The 20,327-nt window shown below is 39.7% G+C and overlaps 1 protein-coding gene across 1 annotated transcript in view; it reads right to left on the bottom strand.

Annotated features, from left to right (window-relative positions):
- Window positions 1–20,327, bottom strand: part of MYH15 (myosin heavy chain 15) — a 173,324-nt gene that overhangs the window by 20,020 nt on the left and 132,977 nt on the right. Inside the window, 6 exon segments of the mRNA XM_012777219.2 lie at window positions 4,450–4,565; window positions 7,398–7,522; window positions 9,991–10,226; window positions 10,228–10,338; window positions 13,227–13,423; window positions 15,804–15,922. Coding sequence (XP_012632673.2) covers window positions 4,450–4,565; window positions 7,398–7,522; window positions 9,991–10,226; window positions 10,228–10,338; window positions 13,227–13,423; window positions 15,804–15,922 — 904 coding nt within the window.

Genomic DNA, 20,327 nt, shown 5'->3' on the forward strand with positions numbered 1-20,327 from the left:
TGTTCTTCTTCTTCATAGAGTCCTTCTGCACAAAGAGCAAATGTGTATTCATTTTGGGCCAGAATTAGATTCCACAATGAACCGCCACCAAACCTGCATTCTGAGCTCTAAGACGTATAGGCTGCAGGATGGAGTGGGGTCAGAGCTTGTGAGTGGGTGACAGGTGAAGGTGCCACTTTTCATGACCACCCTTCTCCCCATTGGTGGGGGAGGTCTCAGGAGCACTTATGGAAATGTATGGGAAATGACTTTTTCTGGTTACAGAGCTCAGGGTTAGTGCCTGTCCCCTGCCAACCCCATCTCCTCAGCCCCCACAAGCTGAGGTCGGTGTCTCATGCCTATCCTTAGGCCCTGGGCTTTTGTTCAGCTCCCAGATCAGAATTCCATAGGGGTTTCAGTATGTAAAGTTAAAAGGGAATTTTAGGGACTAAATTACTTCCCCCCACAAAAATAATTCCTATGTTGAGATCCTGACCCCTAGGACTTCAGAATGTGACTGTATTTGGAGATAAGGCCTTTGAATAGGTAATGAGGATTAAATGAGGCCACTAGTGTAGGGTTCTAATCCAATGGGACCAGTGTCCTTATAAGAAAAGGAGGAGACACAGGGACACACGTGCACAGAGGAAAGAACACATGAGAGCACAGCAAGAAAGTGACCATCTGCAAAGCAAGGAGAGAGGCCTCGGGAGAAGCAAACCTGCCAACACCTTGATCTTGGACCTCTACTCTCCAGAACTGTGAGAAAATAAACTCCTGTTGTTTAAGCCACCATCTGTGTATTTTGTTGTGACAGCCCTAGCAAACCAACACAGGAATGCTCACACTCCACGTCACTGAAAGCTGTAGACATTTCTGCCTTACACTGAGAAAACTCACATTCTTCCCACGGCCGACTCTCCTTACACAGGGATGCTAAAGTATACCTAGCCTGGTGTCAAAATCCGCTGCACAGAAATACATTCTACTTAAGCAGATAAACTGAATGTTTCAAACCGCACTTTTCCCACAGTTGTTTATGAAACTTCATGAGTGCCTGCAGATAAGTAAAAAGTGTGGTGGTTTAAGAGGCATGGGCATTTTACCGGCCTAGAGAATGGCTGCTAAACAGTCAACACATTTCATGCAGAGTCTAGAAATTTTTAAAATGAAAACTCCCTCAAGTACATTTTTTAAGAAAAAATGAAGCACTCAGGACCTCAGGCAATAGAGTAAGAAGTTCCTTCTTTTTCCTGGAATGTGAAATGTAAGTTAAAAAAAAATAACCCAAATGCAAAAGAAAAAAAAATCAGGATAAAAGCTTAAAACCTTGAAAAGCTAATGACTTTAAATTGACAGTTCAATAGGTCATTTTTTCTCTTACAAAATTGCTCATCTATATCAGAAAAATGAGAGATTTTCCTTAATGTTTTCCTTAATCCAAATACATGATTCTGCTTTAAAATGATTAACAAGTTATTTTGCTACCATGTCTAAGTTTGAGACGCTCCTTTTCAAAGACATCTTAAAATAGTTTACTTAGAAATGGGAAGAGATTTGAACAGATTCTTTTATTGTCTGAGACTTACTCAGTCGATAAAAATAAATAAATAAAGTCAGTACATGTAAATGAAGACCATGTGGCAAAGTTTGACATGACTGAGTTCAAAGGAGTGGACTTATGGAAGGAAAAGATGATGGAACATTACTAGACACCTGAGGCTGCAGACCAGGTGGGCAAACTATGAGCTATGGGCCAAATCCCACCATGTCCGTTGGCTTTATTGTCTATGGCTGCTTTCAAGCTAAAACTACAGAGTTGAAGAGTTGCCACAGAGACCATATGGCTCACAAAACAGGAAACATTCACTATCTGACCGTTTACAGAAAAGGTTTACCTAACCCTTCTTTGGCAAGCAAACCAAAACAAAACAAATGCAAAGAGCAAGGAATTTCAGTGCTTTATTTCTAAAAGCACCTCTATGGGTGTGTCTAGGGAGAACAGAATACTGGCCAGGCACACTATGACTTTGGACCAGTTAGAGGACCAGTTAGATGCATTTCAGCATCTCCTCAAATAGTTGGGAGAGGAATGTAGTTGGTGGTCTCTGAAGACTCGGCCTACACCTAACCAACACCTAACCAACCTGCTCTCAGCCCAGTCTTGGGCCTTGCAGAAGCCCTTGACTCACACAGCAATGACGGCCACCAGTTGGCCTTCAAGCTGGTCTCCTTTCTTGAGTCTAGGATGGGAAGATCAAAGCCAGCCACCAAAGCTCTTCCTCTCCTATCATCAGCAAATGCACTGTCACCTCCCTAGGATCTCTTGCTATGCCAATATTTGTAGAAATAAAAAATAAAATACCCTATCATCTATAATTGTTTAGGAAGCCCTGGCTGGAATATTAGTAACAGTGTCTAGAGAACATTAAGCACTCAAATACTTGTTGAACAAGTGAAACCACATACCCACCTGCTCATACTTTCACCAACAACAGGGCTCCAGGCCAATCACACAGGATTCATCCTCACCAGGATGGGAGAGAGAACTGGGAACAGAATGAGTTATCCAGACTCTACTCTATCAAGGTTTTGCCTGTGGGTCTCTCCCCGTCTGCTTTCTTGGTCCTTTTGACTTAATGGGTCCGGTCTTACTGGGATCCTTCAATTTCTGTGGAGCTACAAGAGGTTTACATGGACATAGGACCTTGAACCTGATCTTGCCCTCAGGTTATATTTTCTTTGCTTTCTAAAGCTTTCCTGGCTTATCCTTGATTGCCTGGGCTCTTATTCTCTGCTCATATTTTTCCCTGGCATTCTTCTATTCAGTCTCTTTAAGATCCCTTGCCAGACCTGAAGTCAAATTAAACCATCAGCTTCAACAACCAAGGCATTTTAATACAATCTGCATTCAGAACAGAAAGGTTCTGGGATGGCATTTGTGATATTTTGTAAGATATGTTCATTTTTCCTCTCTGGATGTATCTATTGTAGTTATTCTGTTTCATTAACTAAGACTTATGACTGGCTCACCCCCCTGCCTCCAGCCCACCCCTTCTTTTCTCAGTCCCCTTCCCAGCTCCTGCCTCGTCTTCAGTTCTTTCTCCTCCCAGCCCTCGCTGTTCCCATCTCCAACTTCCTTTGCTCTAAGATTATTATAATTGGCGAACTGCTCTACAAATTCAGATGTACCTGACAAGACGCAGACTCCCTCTCTGAGGATTCATTTTTTCCTCAGCTGGGTTTATTTATAGGCACAGGTTTGACATTACTTGAAATCAGTTTTGTTTTGTTTTGTTTTTTGACTGCACAGGAGACATTCATTTTTGTTCCTTGTGGAAGGAAGTAGGGCAAATATCAAGGCCCGATGTTTTTGCCCTTCATCAAAAAATTCTTTTAGACACTGACTCACAGCCTCTTAAGTAGAGCAGAATTCTTCACCACAGTCAGTCCTATAGAGGAAAAGGCCAGCGAGCGAGAGCAGAGATAACTCAAAGCACAAAGAGAGCCAAATTTGGCTTGACATCCTCATTAAAAAATTGACCCCCGTGCAAGTTTCGTCTGAAAATGGCTATGGGAAAGAGGTCAGTTGGATTGAACGTGTTAACGGGTCTGTTTAATTGTTTAATAAACACATTGAAAGTAAGTTGTCAGCTGAACTTCAGACACAAATGAGTTTCCTTGCTGACATATAGCATTGACTTCAGGAAACAGATCAGATAGCTAATAGCACCATCGCTAATTCCATGTGTTTATAATTGTGCCTTTGATCTACAGCATGTGAAGTGCTTTGCCAACATCAGCTCACTGATCTTCCTCACCACCTTCTGTGACATGGAGGGGCCGCTTTTATCCCTTCACTTCACTGAGAGGCTAAGAAGTGGAATGTCGAAAGTCATCAGCTTGTTATGAAAAAGCTAAGAAAAAAAATCCTACAACCCATGAGCCTTGTCTAATTCAGTTTCCTGGCTATTAAGTCTCGGCTGCTTCAACGGGGATTCAATAAGCAGCTTAGCTCCTGGCTTCTGCCCCTCTTCAAACAAATGGCTACAGGTACAGGCAGGGCTGTGTGAAAATTTCACTCTGATCTGACATTAATTTTAATGTACTGCTTCAAAATTTTTTAGTTTTTCCCTCCATGGTTCAGTATTATCAGTTTCTTGAACATCCAAGAAAGAGACTTGTTATAGGGAGACCCAGATAGTCTACACAGACCTGCATATAATCAGTTTTTGGTGTGTTATCTTGAGTCTCAGTGAGAGAAGCTGCTTGAATATAGAAAAATCATACAAACTGGCAGGAATAGAGTATAGGTACTCCCTTATATTAATAGTGGGGAACTTACTAAAAATAATCTAGTGTACACTTAGACTAAGTAACAGAAGCCAGAAAAGCAGCCAAACACAACAAGATCAGATCAGCTGAGCATTTTCAAATATGTAACTGTTGCTCATCAAAATAATCAAATACCTAAAATTCTGTATTTCTTCATCTTTCTCTGAAAGTTTTCTTTCAAGTTCTGCTTTAGCTTCCAAGAGTTCACTATGGAAATGCAGAACCTTGCTTTCATTACATTCCAGGACTCCCTGAAATATATAAACAAAAGGCACTAAATTAATCCCACTTTTGGACAAAAGTTTTTTGGTTTTTGAGGTATTTTTCTCCTCAAAATGTATGTCACTAATGTAGCTCTCTTTAGACTGTCTGGGAGAGATTTAGGTTCAAGTCAGGTCCCTAGAGACTGAAACAGGATGAGACAAATAATTGCTTTCATTTGTCATTTTACTTATAGCTTTGACATTCTTGGGTCTTTCAGCAGTAGCTCAAGAGCTAGAATTCCAAAGTATGTTTTAAAATAGAAAATTCCAATTTTGCCTGTGACTATATTTAAACTCTCAAGTGTATTACTCTTGACTTTTTCTAACATATTCCATCTTTGGGATGAATCAATAAAAGCATTGAAGCTAGAACAAAGAAGGTGACAGTTTCTACCTCGAATCTTTTGTTTATTTCTGGACATGGCAGACGGATAGCGGAAAAGCTGAATGCATTCAGAAAACAAGCAATAGGATAGTTCCCCAGTATTGTTATATGAATAATAAAGAAATTGAGCATATACTTGACACATAACACTCAGTGTGAGTCATCATCACCATAATTAGTACTACTACTCCAAATGGATTGTCTGACAGGTAGGATGATCTCCTGCCCCTCTGAGTATTTAAATATAGCCAAGGCAATTATTGCCAGGAATGTTACAAAGGCAATTCCATCTTAAAAGTGTAGGTTTGAGTAAATCTTTAAAGCCTGTCTCAAAGATAAAATATATACAGAAGAAGAAGAAACCTGAAAAACACTTGGATGATACTGATAATATAAGGGCACAAGGGGTGATGCAATTTTGGTCAATTAACTACAGACAGACCTGAGGGTATAAGTCATTTTTACAGGCTCTTTTGAGGAGTGCTTAGCACAGACCACCAAAAGTAAAACTAAGTGGCAATTTTAAAATAAAAATAAGATATTGAGAATCTTAATAAGGCCTACCTTGTTATTCTCTTGATGCTACCTTCAATAATAAAAGAAGGGAAACTGAAAACAAATCCCTGGATGGCAATTTCCTCAGAGGGAATGGTATAGTTCCTTTAGTGGGAAACTGTCACCTCTAACCCTCCAAAATGTACTGAGACAGTGAATCTTTTGAGAAGGTATCCTGGGATAATTTGAGTTTTATGGCTTTAAAAAAATCTGATAAAGTTTCTCATAAAGGCTCACCCAAGACAATAAGTAACCCAATATTACAAATACATGTCCAAGTTGATGAAGCATTTATGGATGTGGGTGAAGATGGAACTTGAGGAAATGCGAATAGAAGATATTGCCATCTAGTGGCACCGAGCGGTGTGAGCACTACTACCTTAATACCATTCTCACCTCTGACGTTGAGTGCTGGTTGATTTAATGTACAAAGATGCCTATGTGTCACACAAGACTAAGATTGTCCCTGCCTATTATATTTCTCATTGGCTTGTCATAAGTGCTTGAAATTTCTATCATAAAATTTACTTTGGGGGGTTAAGGTGGTTGCTTCAACAAGTCCCAAGCCAGGATAGCCAGAAAACCAAAGGAAACAAACAAGTAAACAAAACAAAGTACGCCAACTGTGCAAGGACCAGCCTTGCCAGGGGACACCACACTGCCAATGGAAAGGATTCCCTATCAAGGCAGACGGCCCTGGGAAACACTGTTGCAGAAAAGGGCAGGAGCTGGATCAAGGCTGTGTGCTTGACAACTCCCCACACGGGAACACGGACATGTCTCCCTGACAGGTTGTTTCCAGAGTGGAAATGGGGAGGGAAATGTAATAGAAAATGCTTGGCACAGAGCAGTCCTTTGAGGTCTAATCTCTCATTACCACACCTTCCAAAAGGCCCCTGCGTAAAATCTACTGCCACGCCTTTCCAAAACCATGTTCTCTACTGCTGGGTGGGTGAATCCGGGCTATTTTAATGAGTCTGTTGCTTATTGAGCACCTGACACCCAGCTGAGTCAGGAAGAAGAAAGAGGAAAGAGGCTATGTGGGGCCTGTTAACCACCTAACAACCACGACTGGGTGACTTCCTTTTTAGTTTACGGTCTTTGGCAAAAGGTCTTCTTAGTGGTCCTTTTAATCACTAACATGATTAAACACCCAAGGATATTTCCTAAACTTTTAATCCATAACACTGAAAACACTCCGGTTAAATAATCTGCACAAAGATGAGCTTTCAGAGACAAATCTTTGAGAGCATCACTTTGAATCTCATTTTTAAAACTAAAACAACCTAAAGTGGCTTTTTTTTAAAAGGTGGTTTTGACTGACTCTTTAAAGAGGGAGCAGCTATGAGGATATTTATTCATTCAACATTCGACAAATATTTACTGAGCCTCTACTATACGCCAGGCAATGTTCTAGGCCAGTGCTTCTCAAATATTAATGTGCATATGAACCACCGAGGGATCTTGTTAAAATGCAGATCCTGATTCAATAGAGATGGGGAGAGAGTTGAGAGTCTGAATTTCTAACAAGCTCCCAAGTGACGTCCATGCCACACTCCATGGGCCACATTTTGAGTAGGAGGGTCTAGGTACGCTGGGGAACAAGAGAGCCATGGTTCCTGTTTTTACTATAATCTGGAAATTTGCATTCACTATTGTTTATCTTGCTCTCTGAGCCTCAATTTTCTCTTGTATAAAATGATGACAATAGTTTGCTAGGGTGATTACATAAAAAATGCACATAAAGCATTTGGCAGAGAGCCTAGCATGTAGTAAACACTTGAACAAGTGTCACTGTTGTTGCCGTTGCTACTAGAATGCAGATCTGCTGCTGCGTCACAACGATGAAAACTTTCTTTTCCCCCTGATGATGGTGATACCTCTACTTCTTCCAGGGTTACCTGAATGTCAGTCTTTTCTTGTTCAATCAGTTTCTTGATCTTTTCCTTTTCAGTTAAGTTCTTGGTTCCTTCTCTAATCTGGTTTGCCAGATTAGAAATCTCTTCTGTAGAGAGAGGGAAGAAAAGCAAAGTAAGTTAGCGAATGGCCAAGTCTCAGACCCATGAGACACAGCAGACAGTTCCTAAAGGCCCAGTGGGACCCGCCTTTGGTAACTCAATGGCAGGGCCATTACTAGTCCATATGGGACCTAACAATTAGAAAAAGTCATCCCTTTTTAAATATATATGTATATTTTTTACCATCAGAAAATTTTCTACAACTATTGGTAAGGATGGTGTTTCTTAGAGTGTTGTGCATTGGACAACATGGACAACTTTACAAGGCGGGCCTGCTTGTCAGCGCCATGCCAGATTCCATCTGGAGGAACACAGATCTGGAATCCCTACACTTCCAGTGTAAGTGCTTAGCTATCAACACCAGTGGCTGCTATTGTGTCAGCTGATGCTCCGCTGAGCCAGGAACTTAAAGCACAAGCTGGGTCAGTGTCTGCCAGCAGCCCAGGCCTGTCCCCAGATAGGCCGGAGAATCAGACGGGGATCAGAGAAGACTGGCTTCAGCTCAAGCACTTGAAGGTTTCGGTCAGCCTCTCTCATGGACACAAGCCTTTGGCAGAGAAAGTAAGGCATCCAGAAGTCCCCAAACCTCTGCCACCTGATATTGTTATTGTCAGTTCTGTCTCTTCATGAAGGAAGCCTAGTACCTAAGAGCTGTGGAATTGCCCAGCCCAGAGACAGAGAAGGGAGGCTCAAGAGGTCACCTGCTCCTCCAGTGCTAAGATCCTGGGCTCTGATGTGATATGACAAGAATCTTTCAAAGTTACCAAAAAAGGCATGTTTTGAAAAAGCCCCCCCAAACTCCACCTCAGATCCAGGCTTCACTTGCAAAATTCAAACGCAAATGTGAATTCTCAGGCCCCATCTCAGACCCACTGAATCAGAAATTCTGGGGTGGCCCCAGCCATCTGTGCTCTAACAAGCCTTCCAGGTGGTTTGGATGCAGCTAAAATTTTCTAACCACTGTTCTAGCACCCCACACATGCTCAGTCAGTGATCTGATCTTGGACTATGTAGGTCAACAGAGAAAGCAATTTCATTTATGCCTCCAATAATAATGAACTTGCTTCCAGAGCAACTCAGGGTTTCATGCACCTCACTGTTGGTGCTGGGGTAAGCTGGCAGCCTCTTTGAAGGGCTGTTTGGCAGTATATCAAAATTTACAAATTCATTCCTTTAACCCAGCAATTTCATTTCTAGGGATCTATTCGACTGAAATATTTTTATATGTACAGGGATGTACAATATAGGATTATTTATATTTGTGAATAATTGGATCTAAAATTAATAAGGTCTGGTTAAATGATAGTCATCCTTACTATGAAACACTATGTAGCTATTAAAAACCATGTGGTAGGTCTCTATGTATAGGCATGCAAAGAACCACAGGTGCATGGGAAGGCTGCATGACTCAGTAGTTACGTGTATATATGATGGAGCCATGCTGGCTGGGCTCAAATCCCAGATCTGCTACCTATCAAATGTGAATTTGGACAAGTTACTTGACCTTATGACCAATATAATCTCCCTTCTACAAATGAGGAAACTAACACTAAGACTATTCTGAGAATTAAACAATGAATAGTTATATACAGAACAGCATGGGCCTATATGCTGTTCTATATACACACACATAGTCTGGGCTATAGAAATATTTATTAAATTAGAAAATATATTCATAAATGAAAAAGTAAAAGGTACATAAGATAATTGGGTTAAAAATATGTACATGGGCTGGGCATGTGGCTCCCGCCTGCAATCCTAGCACTCTGGGAGGCAGAGGCAGGGGGATCATTTGAGCTTAGGAGTTTGAGACCAGCCTGAGCAAGAGCAAGACCCCATCTCTACTAAAAAAAATAGAAAGAAATTAGCTGGACAACTAAAAAACACATACATACGTATATTATATATACGTGTATATGTGTATGTATATATATGTGTGTGTGTGTGTATATATGTGTATATATATATATGTAAATTAGCCAGGCATGGTGGCACATGACTATAGTCCCAGCTACTCGGGAGGCTGAGGCAGTAGGATTCCTTGAGCCCAGGAATTTGAGGTTGCTGTGAGCTAGGCTGATGCCATGACACTCTACCCTGGGCAACAGAGTAAAACTCTATCTCAAAAAAAAAAAAAAAAATGTGTTCATGAATACAGAATATACATGGAAAATCTTAATAAGGCCATGGATATCAAGAAATTCTTAATAGTGACTTTCTTTACAGAGCAGAACTGAAGCTAAAGGTAGGAAACTAGTCTTACTTTTAAAATTAATTTACTACAAATAACATCTGTAGTTAATAAAAATCAGAAGTATTAAAAATTGAAAAGTGAAACATGAGGGGAACATGGAAGTGCTGAGGCCTTGTGCTCACAGAAGACAGCCTTGACCTGTAACCTGGGCCCTCCCAGAGCTCGCTGCTCAGGCTTTGTTCTGAGCCCAGCTCTGAGTACCTTGGAGCTTCTTGTTCTCCCTCCTGAGTGTCTCCTGGCCCAGGGTGCTCTCCTCATAGGCATGCTTGAGTGTAAGGAGCTCACTGCTAAGAGGCTGGACCTCGTTCTGAGAAGCACCCAGCAACACTCGAGACTCCGCATGCTTCTGCTGCCAGTCGGCAAGGGCCTCGTCAGACCACTGCTGCTTCTGGTCCCGCTTGGCTGCCGCAGACCGAGCCTTCCCCAGGTCCGACAGCGTCCTCGAGCTCGAGCTGCAGCCGGTGCCTGGCCCTTTCCAAGGAGGCATTTCTGGAATTGGTCACCTCCATGTCTTCGGCAGCCTCCTGCAACCTAACAGCCAGCTTCTTCCTAAGAAGGGGACACCCAAAGGACAGTGAAGCAACAACGCCATGAGAGCTCATCAAGTCCGTCCTGGATTATAGACAGTGTTTGGGTACAGAGTAGCGTGGCCTCTGGAGCTGGCTTAATGGGATGAAGCGAAAGCAGCTCGTGTCTGAAAGTAACCTTGAGTACCTGAATCACCTACATGTCTGCTGACCACCATCCTCTGGCTCCTGTGTGCACATGGCCTTTATTGTCCACACCCTCAGTCAACCTGAACTTGGAACTCAAGATCTATTTGAATTCCTATAAATATTTGCTTATCCTAAACCTTTAATAAGCAATTCTGACTTTGCTGGCAATTTCGTAAGAAATGGGAAAAAGAAGAAGATTATACTGAACAACAACAGTAAGCAACTTAAAAATCTGCAGGCACATCTGGTTGCTAAAGAGCTCCTTGGCTGTGTTGCTTCTAAGGAATACTCTCCTGCTTCCTCGTGCTCATCTTCTCTCCCTCTCATGTGGCTCCTAAACAGGCCACAATTCCCTCTTCTCTCTGATTTCTTCTACAACTCAGCTCCTCTCCCCAGGCTCATATACCCAAATCCACCTCATCATTGTGCTCACTTAACAGGCCCTATTGCCTTTAGTGGGCACTTCGGCCCCCACTGTTGTCCTCCAGCATCGCTGAGATGAGTGGTTCGTCACCATGCTTCCGCCACCACCCCCAGAATACACTGCTCTCAGGAATTCTAATAGGCAAAATGTGTTTTCCTCCCTACATCTCCTGCAGGGATGCTGGCAGTCCCATTCTTACGCATTCATTATACTCCTTAGATGAAATGTACTGAATGTGCCAAAGCTTTTTGTAATCTACTGCTACTAAGTAGAAAAAAGGTCCTCGGAAATTAACATGGACCACACAACTAGGCTAACAGTGCAATGTGGTAACAAAGTCCTCTTTTGGTGGAATCCCGTATCCAGGAAAGATCTGGGCACTATTGTTCACTGACTTTCTAACCATTGTCACTTCATTTCATTGCTTCATTTTCTTAACTGTTAAGAGAAAATTCTGTTGCTTTACCCAACCTAAGACAGTGGTGTTATGACTACTTTGGGAATGCCCTATTGATAGCAGAAAATAGGTGACCAATCATACTGGTTTGCCTGGGACTTCCTGGAATGAGGGGTTTCACCAGGATGTGACAGTTTCAAGGCTGAAACAGGAAAAGTCTAGGGCAAGCTGGACGAATTGGTAACCCTTGTTTTCCTGGTAATTTTGTTCTACATTTAATACCAATGACTATTTTGCTCCTTAACTTGCCAACCATAGCACCTACTTATTTGCCTAGAATATGTAAGGGGAAATTAAGAAACTACATCCTCATCCCTGGAGAACTTAGAACTCAGAAGTAGTAAATTAGGTCTCTGGTGAGTGTGATTCTGCTGAACTCACTCACTGTATGACCCCCAGCCTGGAAAGCAAAGCAGGCAGACCTTCGACTTCAATTAAAAAACAAAACAAACAGGACCCTACATTTTTTTATAGCTTCCTACCTCCCCGAGGTGATTTAGAGGAAAAGCACAATACAGACAAAATCTTATTTGATGTTTGACTAATTTTGAGGCAAAAAGGGTCTTCAGATAGTACCATGTTTGCCCATTATTTTTCTTTAGTTGTCACGTACTATAGAACTAGTTCCAACAAATCTATGTGGTCATAAAGTAGTCTATAAGCTTTCCTTCTTTTTCACACCCTCCCTCCAATAATCTGTCAAACCAAATAACAGATAGTCACTTTCACCCAAGTCTTCAATCATTACAAGAAAAAAAAATCTTGCTTCAGAAGCAAATGCCATATTTGGATACAAGGAAGCATTTCAGTTCAAAGCCAAAACTTTCTGTGGTCCAGAGTTTTGATAAAACACCTACTGCAGATATTTTTAGTATCTGTCATTCTAAAGCCCTTTTTAAGTTACTGCAGATACAGAGATGGATCACTTGGTACCCCTTCTGGGACAGAACACAGCAGCTGTTCAGCAACTGCACAGCAATGCCTCTGAAAGATTTAGGCGAAGAACTGAAAAACATTATTTCTAGTTGAAGCTAAAGAGAAATGTATTGATCTGTCCTGGATTTTTGCCAAGCTACCAAGATAGGGACACATTCTTTCGAGTAAACCTTCAATGATTATAAGCTGGGGTTAGTTTGACACTTTCCCTCAAAGATACATAGTTCCTCCACCTCTCAGCAAAATGCTTCTGTAGTACACCTTGGTAGTGAGTCTAGACTCAGCTAAGCCCCAAACTTCTGTAGTTCCTGAGAAGAACTTTTAAAACCTTTATGTGGCACCAGCTGTGAAATTGACATTCTAACCTCAGGGGTAGCCTGGGATGATTTCTTTTTAAAGCGAACTTTGTCCCATAAGGCATGATTGACTGATCCTAACATGTTTCCAGCTATCTGTGTCCATCTTCACAGACCACTTTGTAGTCTACAAGTTGTAGACCAGAGGCACAATGACTTTGATATACGGACACGTGTACACACATGGACTCAATTATTTTGGTGTTCCAAATGAAATACAGGATTTTAAGTGATAGCCCATTTTTAAACCATAGGTCAAAATCATATCTTTCATGAAGACTTCCCTCATACCCCTAGAAAGAGCCTCCTTTCTCTCCCCAGGACCTCTCTATCACTTTATATTTTTTCTTTTCTTTTTTTTCCCCCCTCTAGAGCATGTTTTTCTTGCCAGAGATGACTGTTTCAGCTTTGGTTTTGGTTTGGGGCTTGTTCACAAACTCAGCAAGGATTTGTTAAGTACATACCACAAGGCCTTATAGACACACTCATTCTTCTCATACTCCTCTGTGGGACTAACTCCAGGTTAAGGGTAGCCGTGTTCTACTCACTTGGCATCCTCCAAGTCTTCAGTTCTCTGGATGGCACTATTTTCGTACTTCATTCTCCATTGCACCAATTCAGCGTTGCCTTTGGATAGAGCCCTGTGCAGCTCAGCTTTGACCTCTTGTTCTTCTTCATACTGCTCTCGTAGAAGTTCACAGTCACGCCTGGCTGACTGCAGAGCATGGACCAGGGCACTCTGTGACTACAGGGGACACATGTTTGAAAAAAAAAGATACCACCACCATTAACAACAAAAGGCTTGGAGGTAATATAATTTTTTTACTTAGATAAGGTTAATAACAACCTGCCACAAATTCAAGTTGAATCTGAACCTAGTAAAATAATACCAGGAAGAGAATTTGGGACAAGAAGAGAAAGGATAAAGAGTATCTAATTGCTGCCATTAAGACAGGGAAGGAAATTCTATTTAAGGAACCGCCAGCCTGACTATGCGGTCTTCAACAACAGACAGGCCTGGAGTTCTAGAAACAGTGCAGAATGCAAAGGTAGCAAGGAAGACATGTATTGCCATTTAGGCAATAAGATTTATATTTAGCAATATATGAGATGCAGATACTTGTCTGAATCAGAAGGAACTACTGAGATTTAGTCTAGCCTTTTCAGTCCATTGATGAGGGCATTAAATCTTTTATTTCACATTGAAATCTCTGAAAACCTCCATTCTTATCACTTTAAAACAGTGCTGCCTGGTAGAACTTTCTACAATAATGAACTTGTTCCATATATGCACTGTCCACTATGGTAACCACTAGCCCCATGTGGCTATTGAACACTCAAAATGTGCCCAGTACATTGTGTGGTCAAAGCTGAATTTTTAATTTTATTTAATATAAATTTAAATTTAGATAGCCACATGTAATGTAGCAGTGGCTCCTATATTTGTTGGACAGCAGAGCTGAGTTTAATGAACATTTCTATCACTTTAATGGTGGTCTGGCTAATATAGCAAGGTCATTCCCAGGAGATAACCTAAGAACCAGGTTCTGGTCAGTCCTCAAACGTCCTTTACATAAATTAGAAAAAAAGCATCTTCTCCGGCAGATGCAGCTCTGAGTGCACAAGGCTTAGTTCCCGGCAGCCTCAGCATAGACACGCTTCTGTGCTGAGTGAGGAACAACTAACTATACCCGGTGACTCTGAGAAGGACAAGGAGGAGGTTTATCTGGAATCAGATAAACATGGGTTCAAATTGAGATCTTTCCTCTTATTTAATCTTATTTAGAAAGAAAAACTTTCAAAACCATAATGCAGCATTTGTGCAGCATGTATTTATTGAGCCTCTGTTCTAGGCACTAGTATTATAGACATAAAGGAGACAAAGACAAAGCTTCTGCACTGAAGAGCCAGAAAGGAATATAGAGATACACAAAATAAACATATAAACAAATAAATATAATTTATAATAGCAGCCAAAAATAAAATAAGACAGATTGGCATGATATAGAATGTTTGCTCCTTCTCATCATCCCCTAAAGATTTGGGGGAAGGGATTTTTAGCAATGGGAACAGCAGCTATAAAAGTCCTAAGGCAGGAACGAGAGTGGCTTGTTTCAGAAGCAGAAAAGATGCCAGGGCAAGGGGAGAGGAGCAAAGGAGGGAAGCAGATGTATGAGGTAAGGCCACAGGAGGAGGCTGGAGCCAGATCAGGGGGACATGTGGGCCAACTGGAAGTCACTGGGAAGGTAGCCAGAGAGAGCTTCTAAAATATAAATCGAGTCGTTTCACTATCTACTTAAATGCCTTCACAGTTCATCACTGGCTGTGTGACATTGGATGAGTTATTTGTCTTCTCAGAGCCTTTGTTTCTTCATATACAAAGATCTAATTCTACCTGCTTCATACAACTGACATGAATAAGTGGTAATTTAAAAATTTGTATATAATATAAAAAGCATGAAGAGTTAAGGGAATACAATGGCACAATATTTTAAAACAAAGACTCAACCACTTACATCTTGAGAGTACAAGCTTTTTCAGTAAGATCATGTACAAGAAAGGTACTTTGGGGTCTTAGCAACAAGATGCCTTGAATATAAACTAAGAATTAGCTTTAAATTCCAGGGCTCAGAGAATACATCTGTCATGTTAGTCTCTAAGCTTTCATCCTAAAGAACTACTTTCATTGGGGTCACCTTCTAGCACCATTACATATCCTCATGGGAAGAAATGACTAATTTCTATAATTTATTGACAACTAAAAAGCAATATTGAGCTAACCCAGCCCCATTTATTTTATCCTAGTCTTTTATTTAATTCCACTTCTTGGTGAGCAGTTCAGAATCAAAATTCATAAAGAGCCTTGTTGACCTTCTGTTCAAGTACTAATGCAAAATGGAAATACGTACTTTCCTTGCTGTAAATCTGACAAACTATAGAAGCAATTTGAATCCCTAAGTACAATCCCTCCAGTCATCAGGGCTCTTCCTAGCATGGTTTTTTTCCCCCCATAAAACTTCTAGAGCATTTTTCCTTCTTTTGTAGAAGATATAGGCTAACCCACCAACCATCCTTCTTTTAAAAACACATGGGCAAGTGGCTGGTAAGAAATAATAGTGCATTACTTTGGTCTCCTTTTCCAGCTGCCCTCTCAGTTCTTCAATCCACGAAGTGAAGTTGTTCTTTTCCCTGTGAAGTTGGCTTATCAGAATCTCCTTTTCTTCCAGCCTCCTTAGGAACTCACCTGCAGAAAGATTTCACAAAATACGTTAGTCATGATCTTCCTCATCTACTGCCTCCCCCACTTGACTTAATGACTTTAAGGGCAGCCAGAATGACTCCTAACCACATTTGTGATATTTAGGAAGGGTCTGAGAGTCCTGTTATCAGCAAAACCATGCCCATGATCCTTTCCAGGGCTTACAAGAGAGCCCTAAGAGAAGAATTGATTTTTAGTAGCAAATATGAGTTGATAACAGATATTGTTGGCTACTATTTATTGAGAACCGTCTATGCCCTAGGTATTTTTTACATATATATATATATGTATATATATAATCTAGTTTAATTCTCATAATTCTTTGATAATTATATTAACTATTTTGCAGAGGAGGAAATGGCAACTTACTTAAATCTGACTGAGATAGAAACATACATAGCCAGTAATCAGTGAAGGTAGATTTGAATGAAGTTCTTACCCTAAAGAACACATTCTTTCTTCTATACCATGTTCCCTTGTTTATTACATGTGGCTGTGCCAGTTTCTGTCTATATAATTTTTAGATAATTATAACTTTTTGGCCTCATCTGTAAAAGGAAGATAACAATGTAATAAAAAATTGTTAATGAAAATTCAATGGGTGTGAATGTATTTTATTGACTGAATTGCTAAATAATTATTAGAAATAGTCACTAAATAGTAGGAAATGTGACCATGAGAGGAGAAATTCCATTACATTCTAGTCTATCCTCCCTGTTTATTTCATTAATTGCAGTTGGCCTTTCATATCTGTGAATACGCATTCATGGTCAACCAACCGAGGCCTGAAAATATTCAGGAAAAAATGACGGTTGCATCTGTAACTGAACATGTACAGGCTTTTTTTCCCTGTCATTATCTCCTAAACAATACAGAATAACAACTATTTACATAGCATTTACATTCTATTAGGTATTACAAGTAATCTAGTGATGATTTAAAGTATACAGGAGATATGCCTAGGTTATATGCAAATACTACATCATCTTGTATAAGGGACTTGAGCATTTGTGGATTTTTGTATCCACTGAGGGTCCTGAGACTAATGCCCCTAGGATACTGAGGGATGACTGTATGGTACAGAAATGCCATGGTTACTAGAAATGGTACTGAAAGCTAAGCATGGGCAAAGGTAGTTGCTTCCATAGTATAATTAGTACAACGCTAAAAGTCCTAAATATTTATGACTTCAACCCCTCTTGCTACAAAGTGGTTCTAAAGCTCTCAGCATTGTAAGGAAGCATCTGTTCGGATTAAAGCAGTGCTTCCCAAACTTTTTGGTCTCAGGGACATTTTATATGCTTAAAAATTATTGAGGACCCCCAAGAGATTTTGTTCATGTCAGTTTTATATTAATGGATAGTGTCATACAAATTAAAACAGAGAACTTTAAATATGTATTAGTTCATTTTAAATTAATAAACGACAATGATATAGTAACATGTTAATATAAATAATAGATTTTTAGGTAGAAAAAAATACCCTATATTTTCCAAAAACAAAAAAGTTAGTGAGAAGAATAACATTGCTCTATATTTTAAAAAATCTCTGGCTTAGTGAAAGATAGGTAGAATCTCATATCTGTTTCTGAATTCAGTCTATTCACAACATAATATTTGGTGGGGGAAGTATATTTTCATAGTCTTTTCAGATAATTGTGACCATCATTTGATACTACACCAAAACTCAACAAATAGAAGTTTCTTAATGGTTAGCTGCAATACATAAGCAAACCATATTAATGAACTTTTTTACGCTGTTACATTAAAATTCACTGGTCCACCTTAAACTTTGAATGAAATATTTACCACATATGATTTTGTAATATCATGCTAGGGAGGATTTGAAAAGGTATGTATTCATTGAATTATGCAGCTCTTCCAAATGTTGACACATTTCATTATACAATATAAAGGAGAAAAAAAGTTTTTTTCTGCACTGAGTCACCCAATATTTCTGATACCAGATGTGTGGGGAATTTCCCCACATGCCAAGCAATTCTCCTGTGGACACCAGCAGGGTGTCTACAATTTAACACAATCCTGACACTACCTACCTGGAAATAGTGTGTGTGTGTGTGTGTGTGTGTGTGTGTGTGTGTGTGTGTGTGTAGGTATATATATCTTATATATCACAACACCACATACAATATTTAAAAAATCATATTTGTTTACATCACCATCCATCTCATTAGAAAACTCTAAGAATTGAGAGCCACCAAGCTCATGATGGCATTACATGTTTTCTAAAATCTAATTTTTGCCTGAAAGCTCCTATTTCATTATTGCAACAAATGCCTTCAGTTGTATTCCTTGAAATGACAGGTTTACTTTGTTCATTTTTGAGAAAATATCTGCCAAATATACAAGTCTGAATAAGCCTCATTTGTCAATTGTTCTTTCAAGTAAAAGTGATATTCCCTGAAAAAAACCTGCTAGCTCAGCTCAGAACTTAATCTCACACCAGTATGAAACAGAAGTTCTTTATGCATACACATCTTATGCACATCTTACACCAGTATGAAACAGAAGTTCTTTATGTATACTTCTTGTTTTGGTCACACAGAATACTAAAAAATATATAATGAGGGTTGAGATGTATCCAAATTAATTTTTACTGTTTCATTAAGGATATCCTTAAGTGAAACTGACTTCTCTTTTTAAGCTGTGAGTACCTATTAGCGAATACAATGATTACCAGGACAGTTTAGTGACTGCTACCTGGACTTGTGATAAAGCTCCAGCAATTTTAATCATTATTGCTTTTGCACCATCAATTCAAATGAAAAAAAGAATTTTAAAAGCCAATAGCATCTTAGTATTACAATGAAATAGCTTTAAACTGATAGATCTGCTGCAAGGTCTTGAAGATCACTGGGGATCAGTGCACCAAACTTTAAGAATATCTGGGTGAAAACATCACATTTAAAAGGATTCTGAAGAAATGCAAAATCCATCAGGTGCTGAGACTAACATATCATGTATGTAGAAGAACAAGTGTCCACTTAATGGGACCTAATTGATCACATTTACTACAGGTCTCCTCTGCAAGCAGAGTATAAGCAACTGATAGAACAGGACATGAGAAAGAATCGTTGGTAGTAGCCACAAAAAAAAAGCAACAAAAATTTGGAGCATGGACCCAGTGATGGGGAGGAGAGGCTTAGATAGGTATATACTTAAAATTTAATTTACACAAAAGCCAAAAGGTAAAGTTAAAGAGAGGAAGAAAAAGGTCCTGCATCCTATACAGAATTATCATCTCAGATCCACTTCATTTCACCCACCTACCCACCAATTTCCTCATCAAAAAAGTGAGTAGAAAATTAATGCCAGTACTAAGAGGGAGGCAGCCAGTGCCTATCAAAACAAATTTTATACAGCACTTCCCTCAGAGCCAGACATACAGATATTCTCCAGCTTTGCTTCTGGACTGTGGAATCCACACACCAACTACACCCTAAATGGCACAAGAGATAAACTGGGGGCTTTGTAGCAAGGCCCAATGTCACACACCCTGTTGGCAGTATAAGAAGTGTCCTATTCAGTGTCCTTGCTAAAACCAGAAACACTGTCCCTTTATAGAGTTCCAGGTTTGTAGTTTTGTCAACTAATTTTCATTTAGCTTTGACCCTAGATTTAGCATCTAGAAATAGAGGTGCCTACTGGCAGAGGATTTTATATAGCCCAAATGGTCTTCAATCTCTTTTTAAAAATGTGTGCCTCTGAGCATCAACAATGCATTGTTTATTTATTTTCATTGACCTAAGAATTCTATCTCTGGGAATCTATTACTAATTCTAGTTATAGGCAAACATCCAGCCACATGCTATTTATAGCAGAACAACAAATTACAGGGCAAGGTTAAGTATAGTCCAGCTACTTGATTAATTAGAAGCAGCCATTATAAATGATGGAGTATACAGCATACAAAAAAGCTTATAAATAAGCTTTTTTAAATTTTTTAAAAACCCAAAGAGATTGCTACAATATAAAACATTAGAAAAAAATTGAGAAAAACATATCAATAGTAGTTGATAGTAAAAAATAAACCATGCAACATTTGTCTAATTTTAATTTATTTATCAAATGTTTATGGAGCACCAATAAGTGCCAGGCAGTGTTCTAGAGGATTGACATACATCAATGACCAAAGACCCCTGCTCTCATAGGAACTATATTCTGACAGAGGGAGAGAAATAAACACGTATTATGTCAAGTATGCAGTTTGTTTGAAAGTAATAAATACTAAGAGAAGTACTTTGAGCAAATGAGTTGATAGTGCTCTAATGTCACCTTCTCAACAGGGCCTATCCTGATCTGCCCCAGATATGCACTTGATTAGCTCTTATCTGCAAGTCCGTGCAGAATCAATAAGGTATTCCAGGCAG

Source organism: Microcebus murinus, chromosome 1, assembly GCF_040939455.1.
Source record: "Microcebus murinus isolate Inina chromosome 1, M.murinus_Inina_mat1.0, whole genome shotgun sequence".
In the NCBI taxonomy this organism is placed as follows: domain Eukaryota; kingdom Metazoa; phylum Chordata; class Mammalia; order Primates; family Cheirogaleidae; genus Microcebus; species Microcebus murinus.